General features: G+C 50.6%; 1 protein-coding gene across 2 annotated transcripts in view; it reads right to left on the bottom strand.

Annotated features, from left to right (window-relative positions):
- The window catches only part of LOC119966794 (myelin and lymphocyte protein-like), a 45,941-nt gene extending 24,123 nt beyond the window's left edge, over positions 1-21,818 (bottom strand). For both annotated transcript variants that reach the window (XM_038798772.1, XM_038798771.1), the window contains exons 1-3: positions 21,703-21,818; positions 3,468-3,635; positions 2,449-2,568 (exon numbers count right to left, since the gene is read on the bottom strand). In XM_038798772.1, the coding sequence (XP_038654700.1) occupies positions 2,449-2,568; positions 3,468-3,635; positions 21,703-21,792 (378 nt within the window). In that variant the 5' untranslated portion in view covers positions 21,793-21,818. The remainder of the gene's footprint in view (positions 1-2,448; positions 2,569-3,467; positions 3,636-21,702) is intronic.
- Positions 21,819-23,067: the final 1,249 nt, after the last annotated feature.

Raw genomic sequence — 23,067 nt, 5'->3', positions numbered from 1 at the left:
GCCCTTACTACTCTGAGTAAAGAACCTACCTCTGACATCTGTCCTATATCTGTCTCCCCTCAATTTAAAGCTATGTCCCCTCGTGCTAGACATCACCATCCGAGGAAAAAGGCTCACACTGTCCATCCTATCTAATTCACTGAGGGAAGTTGAGGGAAGAAGTTCTAGAATTAAGAACCTGGGCAACTGAAAGCCGATGGTGGAACATTTATAATAGTGGATGAAGAAGGGACCAGGCTAAGTACAATTGTTTCAGAAGTGAACAGTTACAGAGATAGGAAGGAGCCAGGCCCTGCAGGAATCTACAAAACATGGAATAGAATTTCAATATTGAGGCACAGCCAGACCGAATATAGGTCAGCAAACACAGGGGGGTGGGATTCTCCCAGGCCTGGGTTGGGCCGGAGAATCCCCACGACCGGGCCATGCCGCCCCGACGCCGGCACGCGATTCTCCGCAGAGCCATTGGCGCCGGCGTGGATGGCGCGGCGCCGGTCGGGGCCACTCTACGCGGCCAGTTCGCCGTTTCTCCGGCGTGGATGGGCCGAGTGGCCACAGTTAAAACGCTGAGTTCCGCCGGCGCCGCCCACACTTGCTCGCAGCCAGCAGGAACTCTGCGAGCAAGGGTCAGGTGGCGGCCTGTGGGAGGGGGTGCTCCGACCCCGGGGGGGGGGGGGGGCCTCCGATGTGGCCTGGCCCGCGATCGGGGCCCTCCGATCGGCGGGCTGGCCTCTGGGTCTGAGGGCCTCCTTTCCTACGCGCCGGTCCCTGTAGCCCTGCGCCATGTTGCGTCGGGTCCGGCACGTTGAAGGAGGCCACTGCGCATGCACGGGTTGGTGCCGGCGCCACTGCGCATGCGCGGCTCCCGCAGCGCTCAGTTCGTGCTGGGATCTGCAGCTGGACGGCGCGAACCACTCCAGCGCCGTGCTGGCCCCCTGTAGGGGCCAGAATTAAACGTGGGAGCGGCCCATTCACGCAGTCGTAAAATACAAAAGCGTTTACGACAACGTGGACACTCTGCCGCGGGATGGGAGAATCCCGCCCCATGTTAACGGGTTGAATGGGATGTAGTGCGAGCTGGTTAACAGCAGATCATCCTGAGTTCAGAAAAGAGTGAAAGATGTGTGGCCAACCAGGGGTGTGTTTGACTAGTCAAGTCTAGAGGTAACAACAGCTTGAACGAAGGCTTCAGCTGTGGCAGGGTGGGGGAATGGGGGGGGGGGTTGGTGTTGTGGATGGGAGGGAAGTGGAAAGTTACAGAGTGAAAATCAGGGCCGGGATTCTCCAATCCCGTGGCCAAGTTCTGACCACTCCGCCGTCAACGGTTCTCAATTCCTAGGGGCTCCCCTTCCTAGGGGCTAGGTCGGCACCGGAGTGGTCCGCGCAGCTCCAGCCGACGCGGGTTCGCGCATGTGCACTACGGCCGGCGTGATTCCGCGCTTGCACGTGGGTTCCCGTCTTTGCGTGGGTCCCCGGGCAATATGGCGGAGCCCTACAGGGGCCCGGCTCGGAGGAACACTGGCCCCCAAAGAACAAGCCCGCCCGCCGATCGGTAGGCCCTGATCGCGGGCCATGCCACTGTGGCGGCACCCCCCGGTGTTATATCCCCCTGCCCCCACCCTCCAGGACGGCCCCCGCAGACACACCTTCCAGCTCCCACCGTGTGGGACCTGAGTAACCCACGCCAGCGGGACTCTGCCGAACTCGGAAGGCACTTGGCCCGTCGAGGCCCAGAGAATCGCCGGGGGGGGCCGCGGGCACCCGGAAATCGGCGAGCCGGAGTCGGGGCGGCGTGGCGCGGGACCGGAGAATCCGGGCCCAGGTGTCTATGTGTGCATTCAAAATGGAGGAGGAAGGAACTGAATAAAAGCAGATTAAGTGTCCAGCTGTTACTATCACCAACTTGCTTTCTCACTTAAATTTGATTTTGAAAAATATTGGCAACTTGTTGTTTAATGTTCTGCTGTTTGAAATCACTCAACCTTTGCTTATCGGACTTACTTCATCCATTTGTTAAATACTGTACTGATCCCATAGGGTCCCACAGGGCAGCACGGTAGCATTGTGGATAGCACAAATGCTTCACAGCTCCATGGTCCCAGGTTTGAATCCCGGCTTGGGTCACTGTCTGTGTGGAGTCTGCACGTTCTCCCCCTGTGTGCGTGGGTTTCCTCCGGGTGCTCCGGTTTCCTCCCACAGTCCAAAGATGTGCAGGTTAGGTGAAGAGGCCTGGCTAAAATTGCCCTCAGGGTCCAAATTGCCCTTAGGTGGGGTTACTGGGTTATGGGGATAGGGTGGAGGTATGGGCTTGGGTGGGGTGCTCTTTCCAAGAGCCGGTGCAGACTCGATGGGCCGAATGGCCTCCTTCTCCACTGTAAATTCTATAATATGCAGCACAGATTCTGAAAAGATGGGACTGAGTATATCAGCCAATGAATGATGACTTACTGAAGCAGCGATGTTGATTTTGTAAATATAACCAGATACAAAATAGAACTTTGTATGCGTAGCCTCCATGACAGCGACACTGAGGTAAAACGCAGCTGCAACAATGTGGTAGATGACATCCTGGAAGGGGAGAGCAATCACAGAATGAGAAACTCACACGATAAGTTTACAATCAACATCCAAAGGCTTCTGCTGGCGATGAACTGAGAGAAGCCGTCAAGGTCCCAGGTGGGACACTGGCTGCAGTCATTGTTCCTGAGCCAGGATTTCCACCCTCGGTCCTTCCTGGAACTAGAAAGTGCATGTATGAGGAGAGAACAGTCAAATAATCCTCTGACTCTCTATGACAGTTCCCACACTTGGATAATGATGACTTTTGCTGAGGTACCAGAGGACAATAGGTGTATAAAGCTTTATATCCCAGTCAGCACATTCAAAAGAGGTGGGAGCAAACACAAGGGTGAAAAAGGCCTGAATTCTGAGCTCAGACTGCGAGGCCTGTTTATAATATATAATAATCTTTATTGTCACAAGTAGGCTTACATTAACGCTGCAATGAAGTTACCGTGAAAAGCCCCTAGTCGCCACATTCCGGCGCCTGTTTGGGTACACAGAGGGAGAATTCAGAATGTCCAAATTACCTAAGTCTTTCGGGACTTGTGGGAGGAAACTGGAGCGCCCGGAGGAAACCCACGCAGATACAGGGAGAACGTGCAGACTCCGCACAGACAGTGACCCAAGCCGGGAATCGAAGCTGAGACCCTGGTGTTGTGAAGCAACAGTGCTAACCACTGCACCTGCACCGCACCTGATCCCCTACTTCTCCCCAACACCCGCACCCGTTTCCCAAACCACACAACCAGACCAAAACGTCCAGCCAATTAAAATGTACCCTGAACACATTGGGGTAGATCTTGACTTTGTGCGTTAATGTAAACAGTTATATAGCAGGAGTTGAGAAGTAAGGAACCGTGTGTTCTATTGTGTAATATGGAGCCATTAGAAGGGCAGAAACATACCATTACAGTCCATGAGGATGAACTGTTCTGGACTCCAACCATGTACAGTATGAACAGCAGCGTAGTTATTATGAAGCAGAAGACCGAGACAAACATCAGCCATCCTTGAAGATCTGGAATTGGAATTTTAGAAGAAGCTACAAGGATCCAAACTAGACCACCAAAAACCTAAAGAGAAAATAGAAAAAATGTTAGCTGCTCAGTCTAGCCCATACATGGCTCCGTATTATGTGGTTCACTCAGAATATCTTTGGACAAGTGATTAAGAGCACTTAATACCCATTGTTGTAGTTCATTGATGTGTAAGGTATGAGTGTGAATTCAGCAACAATTCACCGTTAACAAATGCAGATCCTGAGAGACTAACAAGAGCCTGCAGTGTTTTTCAAAATAAATCACGTGGTCCCATTCAAAAAATTGCGTGCGTACATAGAAATTAGGAGCAAGAGTAGCCATTTCAGCCCCTGGAACCTATTCTGCCATTTGATAAGATCATGGCTTATCTGATTGATGCCTCAGCTACATTTTCCTGTCTATCCCCTATAACTTTGACTCCGTCATTGATCAAAAATCTATCTAACCCAGCCTTTTAAAAGTATTCAGTGACCTTGTCTCTACTGCTCTCTGCAGAAGAGAATTCCACAAACTAATGATCCTCTGAGAGAAAATAATTCTCCCCCATCTCTGTCTTAAATAGGAGACTGGTTTTAAACTCCTTCACTTCTAATCTCTCCCAAAAGGGGAAATATCCCCACCAAGTCTTCTCAGGATCTTCTCAGGATCTCATAAGTTTTAATAAAATCATCTCTCATTCTTCTAAAGCCCAATGGCACAGGTCCAATCCTTCCACAGCAATGCTTCCTCATAAGATAACCCCTTCATCCTGGGGATCAGTCGAGTAAACCATTTCTGAACTTCTTTGAATGCAAAGATATCTCTTCTTAAGTATATCACTTCTTAAGGCGGATGGGTTTAGCTCAGTTGGCTGGACAGCTGGTTTGCAATACAGAGCAAGGCCAGCAGTGCGGGTTCAATTCCTGTACAGGCTGAGGTTATTCATGAAGGCCCTGCCTTCTCAATCTTGCCCCTTGCCTGAGGTGTGATAATCCTCAGGCCAAGCCACCAACAGTCTGCTATCCCCCTTGTCATGAATGCAGGCACACACACATAATTATATGCAGACAAGCAGCTAATGGACACAGAACAGGACATGACCAATAAGCAGGCAGGACACTCAGGGGTGGGATCTGACTATAAAAGACGCAAGGCACTCACACTCCACCTCTTTCCACTGATGAACATCTAGAGAGTCAGTCAAGGGTGTTGTTGCAATCTCACACCTCTGGCTAAGAGCTAGTCTGGTTCAGTCAGACAGAGTAACCACAATTCAGTTAGCAGAGAGTCGAACTCACAGAGAACTGTGCTAACTGTGCTATTAGTTCAATAAACCTGATTGAACTAACTTCAAGGTCTGGAGTATCTTTCTGATCTAAGCTGCATCCTGTTGCAGCCAGTGTTAGACCAGTGTACCTAACACGACACCCCTCAAAGGGGAAAGTGGACTATGGTCATCTTCATCTGGGACTATGGTGACTTTGCCTTCTTAAGTAAGGAGACCAAAACTGTACACAGCTTTCGAGATGTGGCCTGACCAACAAGCAAAGCTTCCCTACGTCTATACTTAATTCTCTTGCAATGTACATCCCATGTGCCCTCCTAATCACTTGCTGTATCTGCATACTAACTTTTTGTGACACCCAGATCCCTCTGTATCTCAGACCTCTGCAAATTCTCTCCATTTAAATAATGAACTGCCCTTTTGTTCTTTTCTGTCAAAGTAATAAGTTCACATTTTCCCACATTATACTCCATCTTCCAAATTTCTGCCCATTCACTTGACCTATGGAAGTCCCTTTGTAGACACTTTGAGCGGGATTCTCCCAGGCTCCCGCTGGTGGGTTCAGTGGTAGGTGGGCGTGGAGAATTCCGTGGCAGCCCAAAAATCAGTTTTGCACGTGTGTAGCTTTGCCGCAGGATCTTCGGTTGTGCCCGCCAGAGTGGATCGGGAAACCTGTTGGAAGCTGGCGTGAAGCTGATTTGCATTCTGCCAATGGGATGCAGATGAAGGCCAGACTGGAATCTTGCCCCCTTACACCCGATTCCCTGCAATTCCAGCAGGAAAATATTCTGATCCGGAACACGACAAATACATGGATAGGATGGGTATAGAGAGATATGGCACTGGAAAGTGCTGAGGGTTTTGGCCAAGGGTGGTATCATGACCAGTATAGGATGGGAGGGCCGAAGGGCCTGTTTCTGTGCTGTATTTTTCTTTGTACTTTCTACGTGGTGTGCAGAAGTCTGGGCCTACCTTAAGAATGCCTGGGACGGACTTACGGTGGCGCGTGCGAGCAGAGCGGTCATGCTGGAGTGGGGCTCCCCCCCCCCCCCCCCCCGGTCCGCGGCATTTCGGTGTTTTCTGGGGTTTCCCCGTGGTTTCGCTGGTCAGGATTTTTTCAGCCGTTGGGGCCTGAGGGACGGGCGCCAGGTTGAGCCGGTGGGGACCCCCGGGACCGGAGGAGCAGGGGCATCGAGCCCGAAGCAAGCGGCGTTGAAGGAGCGTGGCCTGAGGCGAGGCCTAAATCAGCACAGATGTAGAGGGGGAGCAGCGCACACAAGGTGGCCCCTCGCTGAAAATGAATGTTTGGGATGTTTGAAGTCCAGTCCCAGGAGAAGCGATGTTTTGAACTTTAATTTTGGAAAAAAGTATTTTTTTATTACGTTTTTATTTATTTTTTCAAGGTTTTTCTACTTACTAATTTTTTTTTCTTTAAATTAATTTTTTTTAAATTTTTAATTTATTTTACTATTTTATTATTTTATTACTTATCTCGAGATTGAAGAAAGAAGGAGAAAAATATTAAGTGGTTAAGGGACGCCAAAAATAGCTGTGGAGAAGAGAGGAAACGCGGGCCCGCTGCCAAAGGAGAGGACCACTAAAAGCGCTGACAAGATGGCGGATGCCGGACCGCGTGGTGGGGCCGTACTACTTACAGTGGAAAGGATGCTCGAGGTGATGGCTGTGGAGCTGGAGAAGCCGTTTGCGAGGCACATGGAGGCGTTGAGGAAGGAGATGGCGGTCGCACTGAGATCATTGGTGGAGGAGGCAATCGCCCCGGTGAGGGTGGATGTGGCAAAGACATTGGCCGAGGTGAGAGAGCCAGGGCGAGAAAATGAAGGAAGTGGAGGAGGCCATGTCGCAGCGCAGTGACCAGCTCACCTCGATGGGAGACAAACTACAGAGGGTGGTGGATGTCAACAGAGGACACCGAGCAAAGCTCGAGGACTTGGAGAACCACTTGAGACGCAAAATCTGAGAACTGTGGGCTTACCTGAAGGGGCAGAGGGCGCAAGGCCAACTGAGTACTTTGCTAAGAGGCTGGCAGAGTTGATGGGGGAGGGTGAAGACCCCTCCCGGTATGAACTGGACCAAGCTCATTGGTCGTTAAGGCCAAAACCCAAAGTCAATGAGCCGCTGAGAGCAGTAATTATCTACTTCCATAAATACCACATGAAGGAGAAGGTGTTAAGCTGGGCAAAGCAGAAGCGGGAGGTGCAGTGGGATGGTGCTGGAGTTCGGATTACCAAGACTTGATGGTGGAGTTGGCAAAGAGACGAGCAGCGTTCAGCCGAGTGAAGGCGGCACTGTACAACAAGGGACTGCGATTTGGTATGGTATACCCGGCAAAGCTGACGGTAACGTACAACGCCAAAGATTTTTATTTTGAAACGGTGGAGGTGGCTGAGGCGTTCATGAAGACAGAAGGCTTGGGACAGAAGTGAGGATTGGAGCTGGAAGAGAGAGATCATGGACTGTGATTGGGGAGCTGGAAAATGTATAAATGTTCTAACTTTCTTTTCACTGACCTGTATTGTAGCCTACTTAACTTCACATTGTTATAGAGTTATAAGTTTTTGTTTGGTTTGATAGGCAATTTTGCTCCTTTTTGTCGTTGCAGCGATTATATGTTATTTCATTGAATTGCATGGGTTAGATTGTTTTTCCTTTTCTTCTGGGACTGGGTGAGAGGAGAAGCTATGCCTTCATGGGGGAGGTGGGGACTACCCGCATTAGCTAACTAAAGATGGCTAGTGAACCGAGGTGAGGAGAGAGGAGGGCTGCGGACATGGAGCCTGGTTAGCAGGTTTCGATGGTCCTAAGAGGCGAGCAAGTTGGGGGGGGGTGGATCCATACTGGGTGAGATTTTTTCGAGGGGAAGTGCAGGGAGTGATTCTGGGAGGGGGGGGAGGGGATTCAATGTTAATAATGGAAATGGACTGGTCAGGCACATGGGGCAGGGCCCGATGGTATGATGATTGTGGATAAGGGGGGGGGAGTGTGGCGGTGAGAGAGTCCCAGTTAGTATAGTCACGTGGAACATGAGGGGGCTGGGAGGCCCAGTCAAGAGATCAAGCGTGCTTGCGGATCTTAAAAGTTTGAAGGCCGATATAGCAATGCTGCAGGATTTGGATTTGGATTTGTTTATTGTCACATGTACCGAGGTACAGTGAAAAGTATTTTTCTGCGAGCAGCTCAACAGATCATTCAGTACATGGGAAGAAAAGGAAATAAAAGAAAATACATAATAGGGCAACACAAGATATACAATGTAACTACATAAGCATTGGCATCGAATGAAGCATACAGGGTGTAGTGTTAATGAGGTCAGTCAATAAGAGGGTCATTTAGGAGTCCGGTGACAGTCGGGAAGAAGCTGTTTTTGAGTCTGTTCGTGCGTGTTCTCAGACTTCTGTATCTCCTGCCCGATGGAAGAAGTTGGAAGAGTGAGTAAGCCGGGTGGGAGGGATCTTTGATTATGCTGCCCGCTTTCCCCAGGCAGCGGGAGGTGTAGATGGAGTCAATGGATGGGAGGCAGGTCCTGGGCCGAGCAGTTGCCATACCAGGCTGTGATGCAGCCTGATAGGATGCTTTCTATGGTGCATCTGTAAAGATTGGTAAGGGTTAGTGTGGACATGCCAAATTTCCTTAGTTTCCTGAGGAAGTATAGGCGCTGTTGTGCTTTCTTGGTGGTAGCGTCGACGTGGGTGGACCAGGACAGATTTTTGGAATTTGAAACTGCTGACCATCTCCACTTCGGCTCCGTTGATGCTGACAGGGGTGTGTACAGTACTTTGCTTCCTGAAGTCAATGACCAGCTCTTTAGTTTTGCTGGCATTGAGGGAGAGATCGGTGTCGCTACACCACTCCACAAGGTTCTCAATCTCTCTCCTGTATTCTGACTCATTGTTATTCGAGATCCGACCCACTATGGTCGTATCGTCAGCAAACTTGTAGATGGAGTTGGAACCAAGTTTTGCCATGCAGTCGTGTGTGTACAGGGAGTAGAGTAGGGGGCTAAGTACGCAGCCTTGCAGAGCACCGGTATTGAGGACTATTGTGGAGGAGGTGTTGTTGTTCATTCTTACTGATTGTAGTCTGTTGGTCAGAAAGTCAAGGATCCAGTTGCAGAGTGGAGAGCCAAGTCCTAGGTTCTGGAGCTCTGATATGAGCTTGGCTGGGATTATGGTGTTGAAGGCGGAGCTGTAGTCAATAAATAGGAGTCTGATGTAGGAGACTCACCTGAGGGTGAAGGACCAAATGAAACTTAAAATGGGCTGGATTAGTCAGGTGTTTCATTCTAGATTTGACGGAAGAGCTTGAGGGGTAGCGGTAATGGTCAGCAAAAGGGTACGGTTCTAGATGGAGAAGGTGGTTGAAGATCAGGGGGTAGGTATGTGATTGTGATGGGGTACTGGATGGGAGGCTAGTGGTGCTGGTAAGTGTAGATGGTCCTGAAGGGGGGGGGTTCAGCGATGATACCTCTTAAAACTGAATAGTTAGCATGCCACGAGAGTAGTTTTACATAAGTTACTTTATTAAGGATTGAGATGAATTATAGGAAGAGTACCGAGTAATCATTATTAACCATTAAACATGTATTTTTAGGACATAGCAGTAGTAAGTAATCAATAGTGAAACAATCCAGGATGCTGGTTCTGTTGTTCTGTTTCTCACAAACAATCAGCACAGGATGCTGAGATTGAGGATCCTGGCATCAATCATGGGTTGCTTGCGATTCTATTGGATAAGTTTAACATAGCAACTTCAGTGATTCGATCGCGTCCAACTGGGAAGGGCTATTGATTTTTGAAAGTTGTCTATGTACTGAGTTTATGTCTTTGTTCTGTAGAAGGATCTTGGCAGCTTTCCATGTCTGATCTCTTATGTACGTGAAAGCAAGCTTGTAGAAAATTAAACCGTCCTCAGATTGTTGATGTGTCTGCTGCTCTTTGTACTGAGTTGAGCCACAGGAGAAAAGCCCATGTGGAAGCCGACTCAATACACAGGCCCTGAAACCGCTCCTACAGGTCCCAATTGGGATGATGTGGGGATTCGCGAAGAAGGTGTTTGGGGCCCATCCCCGATTTGGACGCTCATGAACTGATAGTGGGGAGGGACTGGAACTTGGTACAGGAGCCAAAATTTGACAGGTCACGGCCGCGCTCGCAGATCCCGTCAGGGGTTGCGAAGGCGCTAGCTGGACTAATGGTGGAAGTGGGAGGGGTAGACCCTTGGAGGTTTCTGTACCTGAGGGAGCAGGAGTGCTCGTTTTTCTCAGTGTTCCATAAGGTATACTCGTGGATTGACTTTTTCATGGTGGGGAAGGCGCTGCTGGCTGGGGTTAAAGGGCCGGATAACTCGGCAATTGCAATATCAGATCATGCTCCGCATTGGGTGGATAGGGTACTGGAGAAGGGGATGGTACAGAGACCATGGTGTAAGTTAGATGCGGCAATGTTGGGGGACCAAGGGTTTTGTGACAAAATTGAAAAAGTAATCGAGGAATACGTACGTTTTAACTGCACGTGTGAGGTGTCAAAGGCGGTTGTCTGGGAGGCTTTAAAGGGGGTGGTGAGGGGTGAGGTGATCTCGTTCAAGGCTTGGCTAGACAAAGAGGCGAGGTTGGACTGTCAGAGGGTAATAGATGAGATGCTGGAGGTAGACAGGAGGTTTGCAGAAGATAGGGACCCAGCGCAGTTGGAAAAGAGGAAGGAACTCCAGGCGAGCTTTGACCGAGTATCTACCAGGAAAGCGGTACGCCAATTGAGGCGAGCAAGGGGGGCGGTTTACGAGCATGGAGAGAAGGCAGGCTGTATGTTGGCGGGTCAGCTCCGTAGGGAGGCTGCGGGAAGGGAAATTGTCCAGGTGTGGGACAGGGCAGGGAAGTTGGTGGTAGCTCCAGATCAGATTATCAAGGTCTTTAACTAATTCTGAGAGGTTGCACAGGTCAGAGCCACCTGGGGGGAGGCTGGGAGATGCAGGAATTTCTAGATGGGTTGGAGTACCCGAGGTTAGGGGAGGGGGACAGGGCTACAATAGAGGGGGCGATAGTGGAGCAGGAGATAAAAGATGCGATTGGGAGGATGCAGTCGGGGAAGGTGGCAGGGCCGGATGGGTTTCCGCTGGAATATTATAAAAAATTCAAAAATAAGCTGGTACTGCTGATGGTGGGGATGTTTGAGGAGGCGATAGGGAAGGGGGTGTTACCACAGACTTTGAGACAGGCATCGATTTCCCTGTTACCTAAGAAAGAAAAGGATCCGACGGAGTGTGGGTCGTATAGGCCCCTATCACTTTTAAACATGGACACAAAGATATTGGCGAAGGTACTGTCAGGTAGGCTGGAGGAGTGCCTCCTGAAGGTGATAGGTGAAGACCAGATGGGGTTCGTGAAAGGGAGGCAGCTCTTTTTGAACATTAAGAGTGTATTGAACGTGGTTATGGTACCGGCGGAGGGGATTGTCACGTTGGACGACGTGAAAGCGTTTGACCGGGTAGAATGGGGGTATTTGATGGCAGTTCTGGAGCGGTTTGGAATTGGACACAGGTTTGTGAATTGGGTAAAGCTATTATATAAGGAGCCGAGAGCCAGCATCCGCACAAACAATATCAGCTCAGAATACTTTTCTCTCCACCGTGGGATGAGGCAGGGATGTCCTATATCCCTCCTGCTGTTTGCACTCGCGATTGAGCCATTGGCCATCGCATTAAGAAGTTTGGGGGTATGGAAAGAGATAGTGTGGGGCGGGATAGAGAATAGGGTGTCCTTATATGCCGATGACTTATTATACGTGTCGGAACCAAGTGTGTCAATAGGGTGAATATTGGAGCTGCTTCGAGTGTTTGGGTCTTTCTCAGAGTACAAATTAAATCGAGACAAGAGTGAATATTTTGTGGTGTCTCGGCCGGGGGTGGGGGCAGGGGGGATGCCATTCTGTAGGGCAGGGACTCACTTTAGGTACCTGGGGGGTGCAGGTTGCTCGAGATGGGGGGGGGGGCTCCATAGGTACAACATTTCTAGTTTGGTGGGGAGGGTGAAAGCTGATCTGGCAAGGTGGGATGGTCTCCCTCTGTCACTGGCGGGTCGGGTACAGGCGGTTACACTGAATGTGCTGCCGCGATTCCTGTTTTTAGAGCGATTGAAGGGATGATTACCTCGTTCATATGGGAGGGAAGCTGGCCAGAATGAAAAAGGTGCTGCTACAGAGGGGAAGGCAGGCAGGGGGTTTGGGTCTTCCGAACCTGATGTATTATTACTGGGCGGCGAATGTGGAGAAGGTACGGAGCTGGGTCAGAGGGGTTGACTCCCAATGGGTCAGAATAGAGGAGAGTTTGGGGAGGGGGTCGGGATTGAAGGCGCTAGCAACAGCCCCGCTCCCGGGGAGATACTTGGGGAGTCCGGTAATAATAGCTTCATTGAGAATTTGGAGGCAGTTTCGCCAACACTTTGGGTTGAGGGCAGGGTCAAGGGAAATGTCGATTCGGGGGAATCATAGATTTAAGCCAGGGAAGTGAGATGGGAGGAGAAAGGAATTAGGACACTAAAAGATTTATTTCTTGGGGGTCGTTTTGCGGGACAGAAGGAGCTGGGAGCGAAGTATGGGCTGGAGCAGAGGAAATATTTAGATACATGCAGGTTCGAGACTTTGCCAGAAAGGAGTTACAGAGCTTCCCAGTAGAGTCGGCTTCCAAATTGCTGGAGGAGGTGCTGATGACAGTGGGACTGGAGAAGGGGGTAGCAGGGCCGGCTCACGGTACCGGCAACTCGGGCAGTCGCCTGGGGCGCCATGTGCTAGGGGGCGCCATCAAGGAGTGCGTGACCGGCGTCAGAGACCCGGCGCCGCGTAAAAGACTCGGGTCCCGCGCATGCGCAGTTGGGCCGGTGCCAACCAGCGCATGCGCAGTGGCCGCCCTCCCCCAGGCCGCCCCGCACAAACATGGCGGATGGATCCAGGCTCGCCGGTGAAAGAAAGGAGGCCTGCCGACAGAGAGACCGGCCCGCCGATCGGTGGGTCCCGATCATGTACCAGGTCACTCCGGCGCCCCCCCCCCCCCCCACCCCCACCCCGGTGAACGGAGCCCCCCCCCCGAAGGGCGCCGAAGTTCAGCTTGCCCGGGGCGCCGGCGCTGGGGGGTAGTATCGGCGGTTTACGAGGCTATCTTGGAGGAGGAGAAGGCACCGCTAGAAGGGATCAAGGCGAAGTGGGAGGAAGAGTTGGGAGAGGATATAGAGGAGGGGTTCTGCGTGAGGTGCTCCGGAGGGTGAACGCCTCCACCACGTGTGCGCGGTTGGGGCTGATACAGCTGAAGGTGGTGTAGAGAGCGCACTTTACAAGGGCGAGGATGAGGCGGCTCTTTGAAGGGGTGGAAGGTGTGTGTGAACATTGCGGGGGGGCCCCCACAAACCACATTCATATGTTTTGGTCCTGTCCAAAGCTGGAGGATTACTGGAAGGTGTTTGGGGTAATCTCTAAAGTGGTGCATGTGAAACTGGACCCGGGCCATCGGGAGGCCATATTCGGGGTATCGGACCAGCTGGGGTTGGAAACGGGCGCGGAGGCAGATGTTGTAGCCTTCGCCTCGTTGATCGCCCGAAGGCGGATCCTGTTGGGATGGAGAGCAACCTCTCCACCCTATGCACTGGAGTGCTGAGCTTGTGGCATTTGAGTGCTACAGTGAGAGTTTGGTGACTGAGGGAGTATAAGGGTTCATTTTTATTTAAAGTCTAGTATTTCTTTTATTTAGTTAATTAACTTAAAAGTTGCTGATTGGTCAATAAGAAGGTGAATTTTGAATCAGCTTTAAACAAGGTTCTACTTGTAGCTACTTGCAGCTGGAGCTTGTTAATTAGTTAATTGGATTAGGACAGTTTTCAGAGGCTAGAGTCACAGTATAAATAGGAGCTAGTTACAGTGCAGACTTAGTTTGCACTGGAGTGCTGAGCTTGTGGCATTTGAGTGCTACAGTGAGAGTTTGGTGACTGAGGGAGTGCTGAGCTTGTGGCATTTGAGTGCTACAGTGAGAGTTTGGTGACTGAGGGAGTGCTGAGCTTTTGGCATTTGAGTGCTAAAGTGAGAGTTTGGTGACTGAGGGAGTGCTGAGCTTGTGGCATTTGAGTGCTACAGTGAGAGTTTGGTGACTGAGGGAGTTAAGTGAGGAGGGAGTAAGGTGCTCCTTACATTTCATTTCCTATATTTATCAAAGAGTGTGAAGGGAGCCAGGAGTTTAGAGTACAGCTGACTGGAAGCAGAGTCGGAGGGCGGAGGTCCAGTTGGTCCACGGGGCAGCTATACTCTGTAAAGTAAGAGGGGATGGAGGCTAGGGCAGTTGCATGCTCCTCCTGTAGGATGTGGGTGGTGAGGGATACCACCGGTGTCCCCGCTGACTATACCTGTGGGAAGTGCACTCAACTCCAGCTCCTCAGAGACCGTGTTAGGGAACTGGAGCTGGAGCTGGATGAACTTCGGATCATCCGGGAGGCAGAGGGGGTTATTGAGAAGAGTTACACGGAGGTAGCCACACCAAAGGTACTGGACAAGAGTAGCTGGGTTACAGTCAGGGGAAAGAAAACTAACAGGCAGACAGTGCAGGGATCTCTCGTGGCCATTCCCCTTCAAAACAAGTATACCGTTTTGGATGCTGTGGGGGGGGGGTGACCTACCGGGGGAAGGCCCCAGCGGCCAGATCTCTGGCACTGAGTCTGGCTCTGGGGCTCAGAAGGGAAGGGGGAGCATAGAAAAACAATAGTAATAGGAGATTTAATGGTTAGGGGAATAGATGGGAGATTCTGTGGTCGCGAGCGAGACTCCCGAAAGGTATGTTGCCTCCCGGGTGCCAGGGCCAGGGATATCTCAGATCGTGTCTTCAGGATCCTGAAGGGGGAGGGTGAGCAGCCAGAAGTCGTGGTGCACATTGGTACCAACGACGTAGGTAGGAAAGGGTGTGGAGATAATAAACAAGTTTAGGGAGTTAGGCTGGAAGTTAAAGGCCAGGACAGACAGAGTTGTCATCTCTGGTTTGTTGCCGGTGCCACGTGATAGCGAGGCTAGGAATAGGGAGAGAGTGCAGTTGAACACGTGGCTGCAGGAATGGTGCAGGAGGGAGGACTTCAGGTATTTGGATAATTGGAGCGCATTCTGGGGAAGGTGGGACCTGTACAAGCAGGACGGGTTGCATCTGAACCAGAGGGGCACCAATATCCTGGGGGGTAGGTTTTCTAGTACTCTTCGGGAGGGTTTAAACTAATTTGGCAGGGGAATGGGAACCGGATCTGTAGTCCAGCAACTAAGGAAGCCGATATTCAGGATGCCAAAGCACGTAGTGATGCAGTGGGGAAGGTAACACTGACAAAGAAGAGTACTTGCAGGCAAGGAGATGGGTTGAAGTGTGTATACTTTAATTCAAGAAGCATCAGGAATAAGGTGGGTGAACTTAAGGCATGGATCGTTACTAGGGACTATGATGTGGTGGCCATCACGAAAACTTGGATAGAAGAGGGGCAGAAATGGTTGTTGGAGGTCCCTAGTTATAGATGTTTCAACAAGATTAGGGAGGATGGTAAAAGAGGTGGGGGGGGGGGGTGGCATTGTTAATTAGAGATAGTATAACAGCTGCAGAAAGGCAGTTCGAGGGGGATCTGCCGACTGAGGTAATATGGGTTGAAGTCAGAAATAGGAAAGGAGCAGTCACCTTGTTGGGAGTTTTCTATAGGCCCCCCAATAGCAGCAGAGATGTGGAGGAACAGATTGGGAAACAGATTTTGGAAAGGTGCAGAAGTCACAGGGTAGGAGTCATGGGTGACTTCAACTTCCCAAACATTGAGTGGAAACTCTTTAGATCAAATAGTTTGGATGGGGTAGTGTTTGTGCAGTGTGTCCAGGAAGCTTTTCTAACACAGTATGTAGATTGTCCGACCAGAGGGGAGGCCATATTGGATTTAGTACTTGGTAATGAACCAGGGCAGGTGATAGATTTGTTAGTGGGGGAGCATTTTGGAGGTAGTGACCACAATTCTGTGACTTTCACTTTAGTTATGGAGAGGGATAGGTGCGTGCAACAGGGCAAGGTTTACAATTGGGGGAAGGGTAAATACAATGCTGTCAGACAAGAATTGAACTGCAGAAGTTGGGAACATAGGCTGTCAGGGAAGGACACAAGTGAAATGTGGAACTTGTTCAAGGAACAGGTACTGCGTGTCTTTGATATGTATGTCCCTGTTCGGCAGGGAAGAGATGGTCGAGTGAGGGAACCATGGTTGACAAGAGAGGTTGAATGTCTTGTTAAGAGGAAGAAGGAGACTTATGTAAGGCTGAAGAAACAAGGTTCAGACAGGGCGCTGGAGGGATACAAGATAGCCAGGAGGGAACTGAAGAAAGGGATTAGGAGAGCTAAGAGAGGACATGAAAAATCTTTGGCAGGTAGGATCAAGGAAAACCCCAAGGCCTTTTACACATATGTGAGAAATATGAGAATGACTAGAGTGAGGGTAGGTCCGATCAAGGACAGTAGCGGGAGATTGTGTATTGAGTCTGAAGAGATAGGCGAGGTCTTGAACAAGTATTTTTCTTCAGTATTTACAAACGAGAGGGGCCATATTGTTGGAGAGGACAGTGTGAAACAGACTGATAAGCTCGAGGAGATACTTGTCAGGAAGGAAGATGTGTTGCGCGTTTTGAATAACTTGAGGATAGACAAGTCCCCCGGGCCTGACAGGATATATCCAAGGATTCTATGGGAAGCAAGAAATGAAATTGCAGAGCCGTTGGCAATGATCTTTTCGTCCTCGCTGTCAACAGGGGTGGTACCAGAGGATTGGAGAGTGGCGAATGTCGTGCCCCTGTTCAAAAAAGGGAATCGGGATAACCCTGGGAATTACAGGCCAGTTAGTCTTACTTCGGTGGTCGGCAAAGTAATGGAAAGGGTACTGAGGGATAGGATTTCTGAGCATCTGGAAAGGCACTGCTTGATTAGGGATAGTCAGCACGGATTTGTGAGGGGTAGGTCTTGCCTTACAAGTCTTATTGACTTCTTTGAGGAGGTGACCAAGCATTTGGATGAAGGTAAAGCAGTGGATGCAGTGTACATGGATTTTAGTAAGGCATTTGATAAGGTTCCCCATTGTAGGCTTGTGCAGAAAGTAAGGAGGCATGGGACAGTGGGAAATTTGGCCAGTTGGATAACAAACTGGCTAACCGATAGAAGACAGAGAGTGGTGGTGGATGGCAAATATTCAGCCTTGAGCCCAGTTATCAGTGGCAGGGATCAGTTCTGGGTCCTCTGCTGTTTGTGATTTTCATTAACGACTTGGATGAGGGAGTTGAAGGGTGGGTCAGTAAATTTGCAGATGATACGAAGATTGGTGGAGTTGTGGATAGTGAGGAGGGCTGTTGTCGGCTTCAAAGAGACATAGATAGGATGCAGAGCTGGGCTGAGAAGTGGCAGATGGAGTTTAACCCTGACAAGTGTGAGATTGTCCATTTTGGAAGGACAAATATGAATGCGGAATACAGGGTTAACGGTAGGGTTCTTGGCAATGTGGAGGAGCAGAGAGATTTTGGGGTCTATGTTCATAGATCTTTGAAAGTTGCCACTCAAGTGGATAGAGCTGTGAAGAAGGCCTATGGTGTGCTAGCATTCATTAGCAGAGGGATTGAATTTAAGAGCCGTGAGGTGATGATGCAGCTGTACAAAACCTTGGTCAGGCCACATTTGGAGTACTGTGTGCAGTTCTGGTCGCCTCATTTTAGGAAGGATGTGGAAGCTTTGGAAAAGGTGCAAAGGAGATTTACTAGGATGTTGCTTGGAATGGAGAGTAGGTAATACGAGGAAAGGTTGAGGGTGCTAGGCCTTTTCTCATTAGAACGGAGAAGGATGAGGGGCGACTTGATAGAGGTTTATAAGATGATCAGGGGAATAGATAGAGTAGACAGTCAGAGACTTTTTCCCTGGGTGGAACACACCATTACAAGGGGACATAAATTTAAGATAAATGGTGGAAGATATAGAGGAGATGTCAGAGGTAGGTTCTTTACCCAGAGAGTAGTGGGGGCATGGAATGCACTGCCTGTGGAAGTAGTTAAGTCAGAAACGTTAGGGACCTTCAAGCGGCTATTGGATAGGTACATGGATTAGGGTAGAATAATGGAGTGTTGGTTAACTTCTTCTTAAGGGCAGCACGGTAGCATTGTGGATCGCACAATTGCTTCACAGCTCCAGGGTCCCAAGTTCGATTTCGACTTGGGTCACTGTCTGTGTGGAGTCTGCACATCCTCCACGTGTGTGCGTGGGTTTCCTCCGGGTGCTCCGGTTTCCTCCCACAGTCCAAAGATGTGCAGGTTGGGTGGATTGGCCATGAAAAATTGCCCTTAGTGTCCAAAATTCTATGATTAACCTAGGACAAAAGTTCGGCGCAACCTCGTGGGCCGAAGGGGCCTGTTCTGTGCTGTATTTCTCTATCTGTTGTGGGGGGACCTGCTGGAAATCTTAATGCTTGAAAAGGTGAAATTTGAACTGAGGGGAAGGATGGAGGGGTTCTACAATTATTGGGCACTATTCATTACGCACTTTCGAAAATTGGATCACATCAAACATTAGGGGGGTTTGGGTCTGAGGGGGTTGGGGGGAGGGGGACTGTATGTATTAATGGTGACTGTGGGTGATTCCTGATTGCTCTTTGTCATTTGTTTATGTTAACATGCGGGCTAATGTCTGGGGTTTGGTGGGAGGATGGGATCGTTGTTATTGATATGGGGATTGGCATTACATCGTTACTGATTATTGTTTATTGTTGGTGGGTGTAAATTTGGGAGGAAATGTGAAAAAGGAGGAGAATAAAAAATATTTTTTAAAAAAGAATGCCTGGGGCTCCTCCATAGTTCATGAGGGAGGCCGCCAGTGACCCTGGAACACCACAGCACCGGGTGGGGGCAGTATCTGACAGCTGGACCTTTCAGCTTCAGTGTCTTCAAGGAGGTCCTCCTTGCAGCCTCAATGGTGGGTCAGTGATGTTGGGCACCTTTTAAATATGGCACCCGGATTTGACGATGGGAAATGTATATTCTTTTTTTTTAATTTAGAGTACCCAATTTTTTTTTTTTCCAATTAAGGGGCAATTTAGCATGGTCATTCCACCTAACCTGCACATCTTTGGGTTGTGGGTGTGAAACCCACGCAAACACGGAGAGAATGTGCAAACTCCACACGGACAGTGACCCGGGGCCGGGATCGAACCCCGGGTCCTCAGCGCCGTAGGCAGCAGTGCTAACCACTGTGCCACATGCTGCCCGAGAGAAAAGTACATTCAAGTCTCGCCTGCCAAGGATTATGGCGCGAAACCCCCGGGTGCATAATTAATGAGGTCGGGTCCAGAGAAATGTCATGGTTTCCCGTCAACTTCCAATTTGGCACAATCTCACAGAAGCACTGGAGATACACTGGAAAGACAAGACGTATAGGCACACATTCATATTCGATAGTTGAAGCCCTGGACATACAGTTAGGTTTAGTGGCCTCCAAACATGTCCACCTGATTTTTTTCTGTACCAGCTTTGTACAAGAACATCAATCAAGTTACCTCACAAAGAGGCTGATCTGTATAATCACCCCCTGCACATCAACCCTGTTACCTACAGATGTGGGGAAATGAAAGCAGGTGCGGTGGAGGAAGCTGGTTTCGGGCAATCGTACAAAAGAGCAATAAAAACAGAAAACCCTGAAACATCTCAGAAAGTCTGGCAGCACCTGTGGAGAGAGAAGCAGAGATAATGGGGAGGATTCTCCGTCTGGGTGATGTTCTCCCGCTGGAGCTGAGTTGCACCAGTTTTACGATCCCCTGGCAGTCATAAAGCGGGATGCAATTCAGTGTTCCATGCCATGAAAATTTATGCATGGGTGGCATACGAGGGATTTTTAAAATTAATTTACAGGTTGTGGGTGTCGCTGGCTAGGCCAGCATTTATTGCCCATCTCTAGTTGCCCTTCAGAAGGTGGTGGTGAGTTGCCTTTTTGAACCTCTGCAGTCCCACTGGGCTGTTAGGGAGGGAGTTCCAGTATTTTTTCCCAGTGACAGTGGAGGAATGGAGATATATTTCCAAGTCAGGGTGGTGAGCGACTTGGAGGGGAACCTCCAGGTGATGGAGTTCCCAGGTATCTGATGCTCTTGTCCTTCTAGATGGTCGTGTTCATGGGTTTGGAAGGTGCTGCCTAAGGAACCTTGGTGAGTTACTGCAGTGCATCTTGTAGATGGTGCATACGGCTGCCACTGTTCGCCGGTGGTGGAGGGATTGAATGTTTGTGGAAGGGGGAGCAATCAAGTGAGGCTGCTTTGTCCTGGATGGTGTCGAGCTTCTTGAGTGTTGTTGGAGCTGCACTCATCCAGGCAAGTGGAGAGTATTCCATTACACTCCTGACTTGTGCCTTGTAGATGGTGGACAGGATTTAGGGGGTCAGGAGGTGAGTTACTCTCCGTAGGATTCCTAGCCTTTGACCTGCCCTGGCAGCCACAGCATTAATATGGTTAGCCCAATTCAGTTGCTGATCAAAGATAACCCCCAGGATATTGATTATGGGGGATTCAGCGATGGGGCTGTCATTGAATGTCAGGGGGCGATGGTTCGATCCTCTCTTGTAGGAGATGGTCATTGCCTGGCACTGTGTGTTATGAATGTTACTTGGCACTTGTCAGTCCAAGCCTAGATAGTGTCCAGGTCTTGTTGCATTTGGACATGGACTGCTTCTATCTGAGGAGTCCTGAGGATATCCCGATATCAGGCCACTATCTTGACGGCCCAATAGCAAAGTCCCGTGACCTGCCACACCCCCGGCAGGTCGGCCACAAACACACACACACTCACCCCCACGCCCCTCACCCACCGCACTGCTGCCCCCACTCCTGGTTTGCCTGGGTGACCCCCCACCCTTAAGTATGAAGGTGACCCCACTAGCCTTCCCCCCCGCCCCCATCCCACTGCCCCAGGACCGCTGTAATAGAGTAAGCCACCAGGCAGGGTCAAGCCAGGATGGGGACTCGCGATTTTTGGGGTTGGGGTGGAGCCGGGAGTGTAGGAGGTGAAAGAGGCCGGTGTGCTGGCCTTTGCGTCCCTAGTAGCCCGGCGAAGGATCTTGCTACAATGGAAGGATGCGAGGCCCCCAAGTGTGGTGACCTGGATCAATGACATGGCAGGTTTCATTAAGCTAGAGAAGGTCAAATTCGCCCTGAGAGGGTCGGTACAAGGGTTCTTGTACAAGGTACAAGGTACAAGGTACACGGTACAAGGCGGTGGCAACCTTTTCTCGATTTTCTGGCTCAACGATAGGGTACGGGGACAGTAGCAGCAGCAACCCGGGGGGGAGGGGGGAAGGGGGAGGGAAAAGGGGGGGAGGGGGACAATGACTATGTTTGTTTATTTAATTTTAATTTATTTTTAAGTTCTTTTGTTGTTCATTGGGGTTGGGGGGGTGGGGGGATGTGATACATGCGTCGATACGGTCTGGGGGGTGTTACAGTTATTATGGGTTATTTTGTTGCATTTCATTGTTTGTCGTGAGGTTTTATATTTTCTGTAAAAAATTCCAATAAAAATTTTTTTATTTTTTTTTAAAGAGTAAGCCGCCAGGGATCTTTGATGTGGATAATATTTTTATTTTATATCTCTCTCTTCTTTTCATTTCATTCCTCTCCACCTTTTCTTGCTCTTTGTTTGATTTTGAGTATCCTGGTTACATATATCCCTATCAAATCAGGGATTCTGGCAAAGGCACACTGCAATTCAAAGTATAAGTATATAGAAATACATTTTTAACACCAACTTAATAAAATAGTGTGCTTTTACTCACAAATTCACCGATCATCAGGACCTCTGGAAATGATAGAAGCACATTCAGCCCAGACGGTATGGGACTATTTGGAGCAGCAGGAGCTGACATTGTCTTATTCACAGCAGTCAAGAAGGTCCCAAGAAAGAGATCCTAGCTAGTCCACTCACAATGAAGCAACACTCTGAATTCATAGTCCAATGTTTATCCAGAATGATATATGAGGACTGTTTGGAAGTGTGTCAATCAGACTTAGCCCTTTACACTTTCATATCACCTTAATTGAGTCACTACAATCACCCCTGTAAACCGGAGGAGGTGGAAAAGGAGAGAGAGAGTGATTGTGCTCAATGTTACAGAGAGTCAGCATGGCTTCGTGAAAGGGTAATTGTGTCTGACTAGTTTCTCAAGGAAGTCACAACCAGAGTGGATAGAGGGAAACCAGTATTTGGGCTTCCATAAGGCCTGCGACAAGGTACCTCACAAAAGGTTAACCCATAAGATAAGAGCCAATATGTTGGAGGTAGTATATTGACATGGATAGCGAATCGGCTAATGGACAGGAAATAGCGAGTGAGGATAAGGGGTTCATTATCAGCAGGGCCGGCTCAAGGCACCGGCAACTCGGGCTGTTGCCCGGGGCGCCATGTGCTAGGGGGCGCCAGACTCGGGTCCCGCGCATGCGCAGTTGGGCCGGCGCCAACCAGCGCATGCGCGGTGGCCGCACTCCCCCAGTGTGGCCGCACTCCCCCAGGGCGCCCCCCCCCCCCCCGTCCCCTCGGTCCGCCCCCCCGCTCGGTCCCCCCTCTCGGTCCGCTCGCCCGCTCGGTCCGCTCCCCCCCCCCCCTCGGGTCCGCCCGCCCCGCCCCCCCCTCGGGTCCGCCCTGCCCCGCCCCCCCCCCCTCGGGTCCGCCCGCCCCGCCCCCCCCCCCTCGGGTCCGCCCGCCCCGCCCCCCCCCTCGGGTCCGCCCGCCCCGTCCCCTCCCCTCGGGTCCGCCCGCCCCGCCCCCCCCTCGGGTCCGCCCGCCCCGCCCCCCCCTCGGGTCCGCTCCCCCCGGGTCCGCCCCCCCCGGGTCCGCCCCCCCCTCGGCCCCGCCCCCCTCTCGGCCCCGCCCCCCCCCGCGGCCCCCCTCGGCCCCGCCCCCCCCCCAAGGGCGCCGAAGTTCAGCTTGCCCGGGGCGCCAGCAACCCTAGGGCCGGCGCTGATTATCAGGTTGATGACGTGGAACTAATGGGGTTCCACGTGGATCAGTGCTGGAACCCCCAACTGTTTACACAATATATTAATGACCTGGAGGAAGGAGGCGAATGTACTGTAGACATATTTGGAGACAACACAGAAATAGGTGGAAAGGCAAGTTGGGAGAGGGATACAAACAGTTTGCA

Source organism: Scyliorhinus canicula, chromosome 6 (assembly GCF_902713615.1).
Source record: "Scyliorhinus canicula chromosome 6, sScyCan1.1, whole genome shotgun sequence".
NCBI classification, from domain to species: domain Eukaryota; kingdom Metazoa; phylum Chordata; class Chondrichthyes; order Carcharhiniformes; family Scyliorhinidae; genus Scyliorhinus; species Scyliorhinus canicula.
This window is presented reverse-complemented; position numbering and strand designations above follow the sequence as displayed.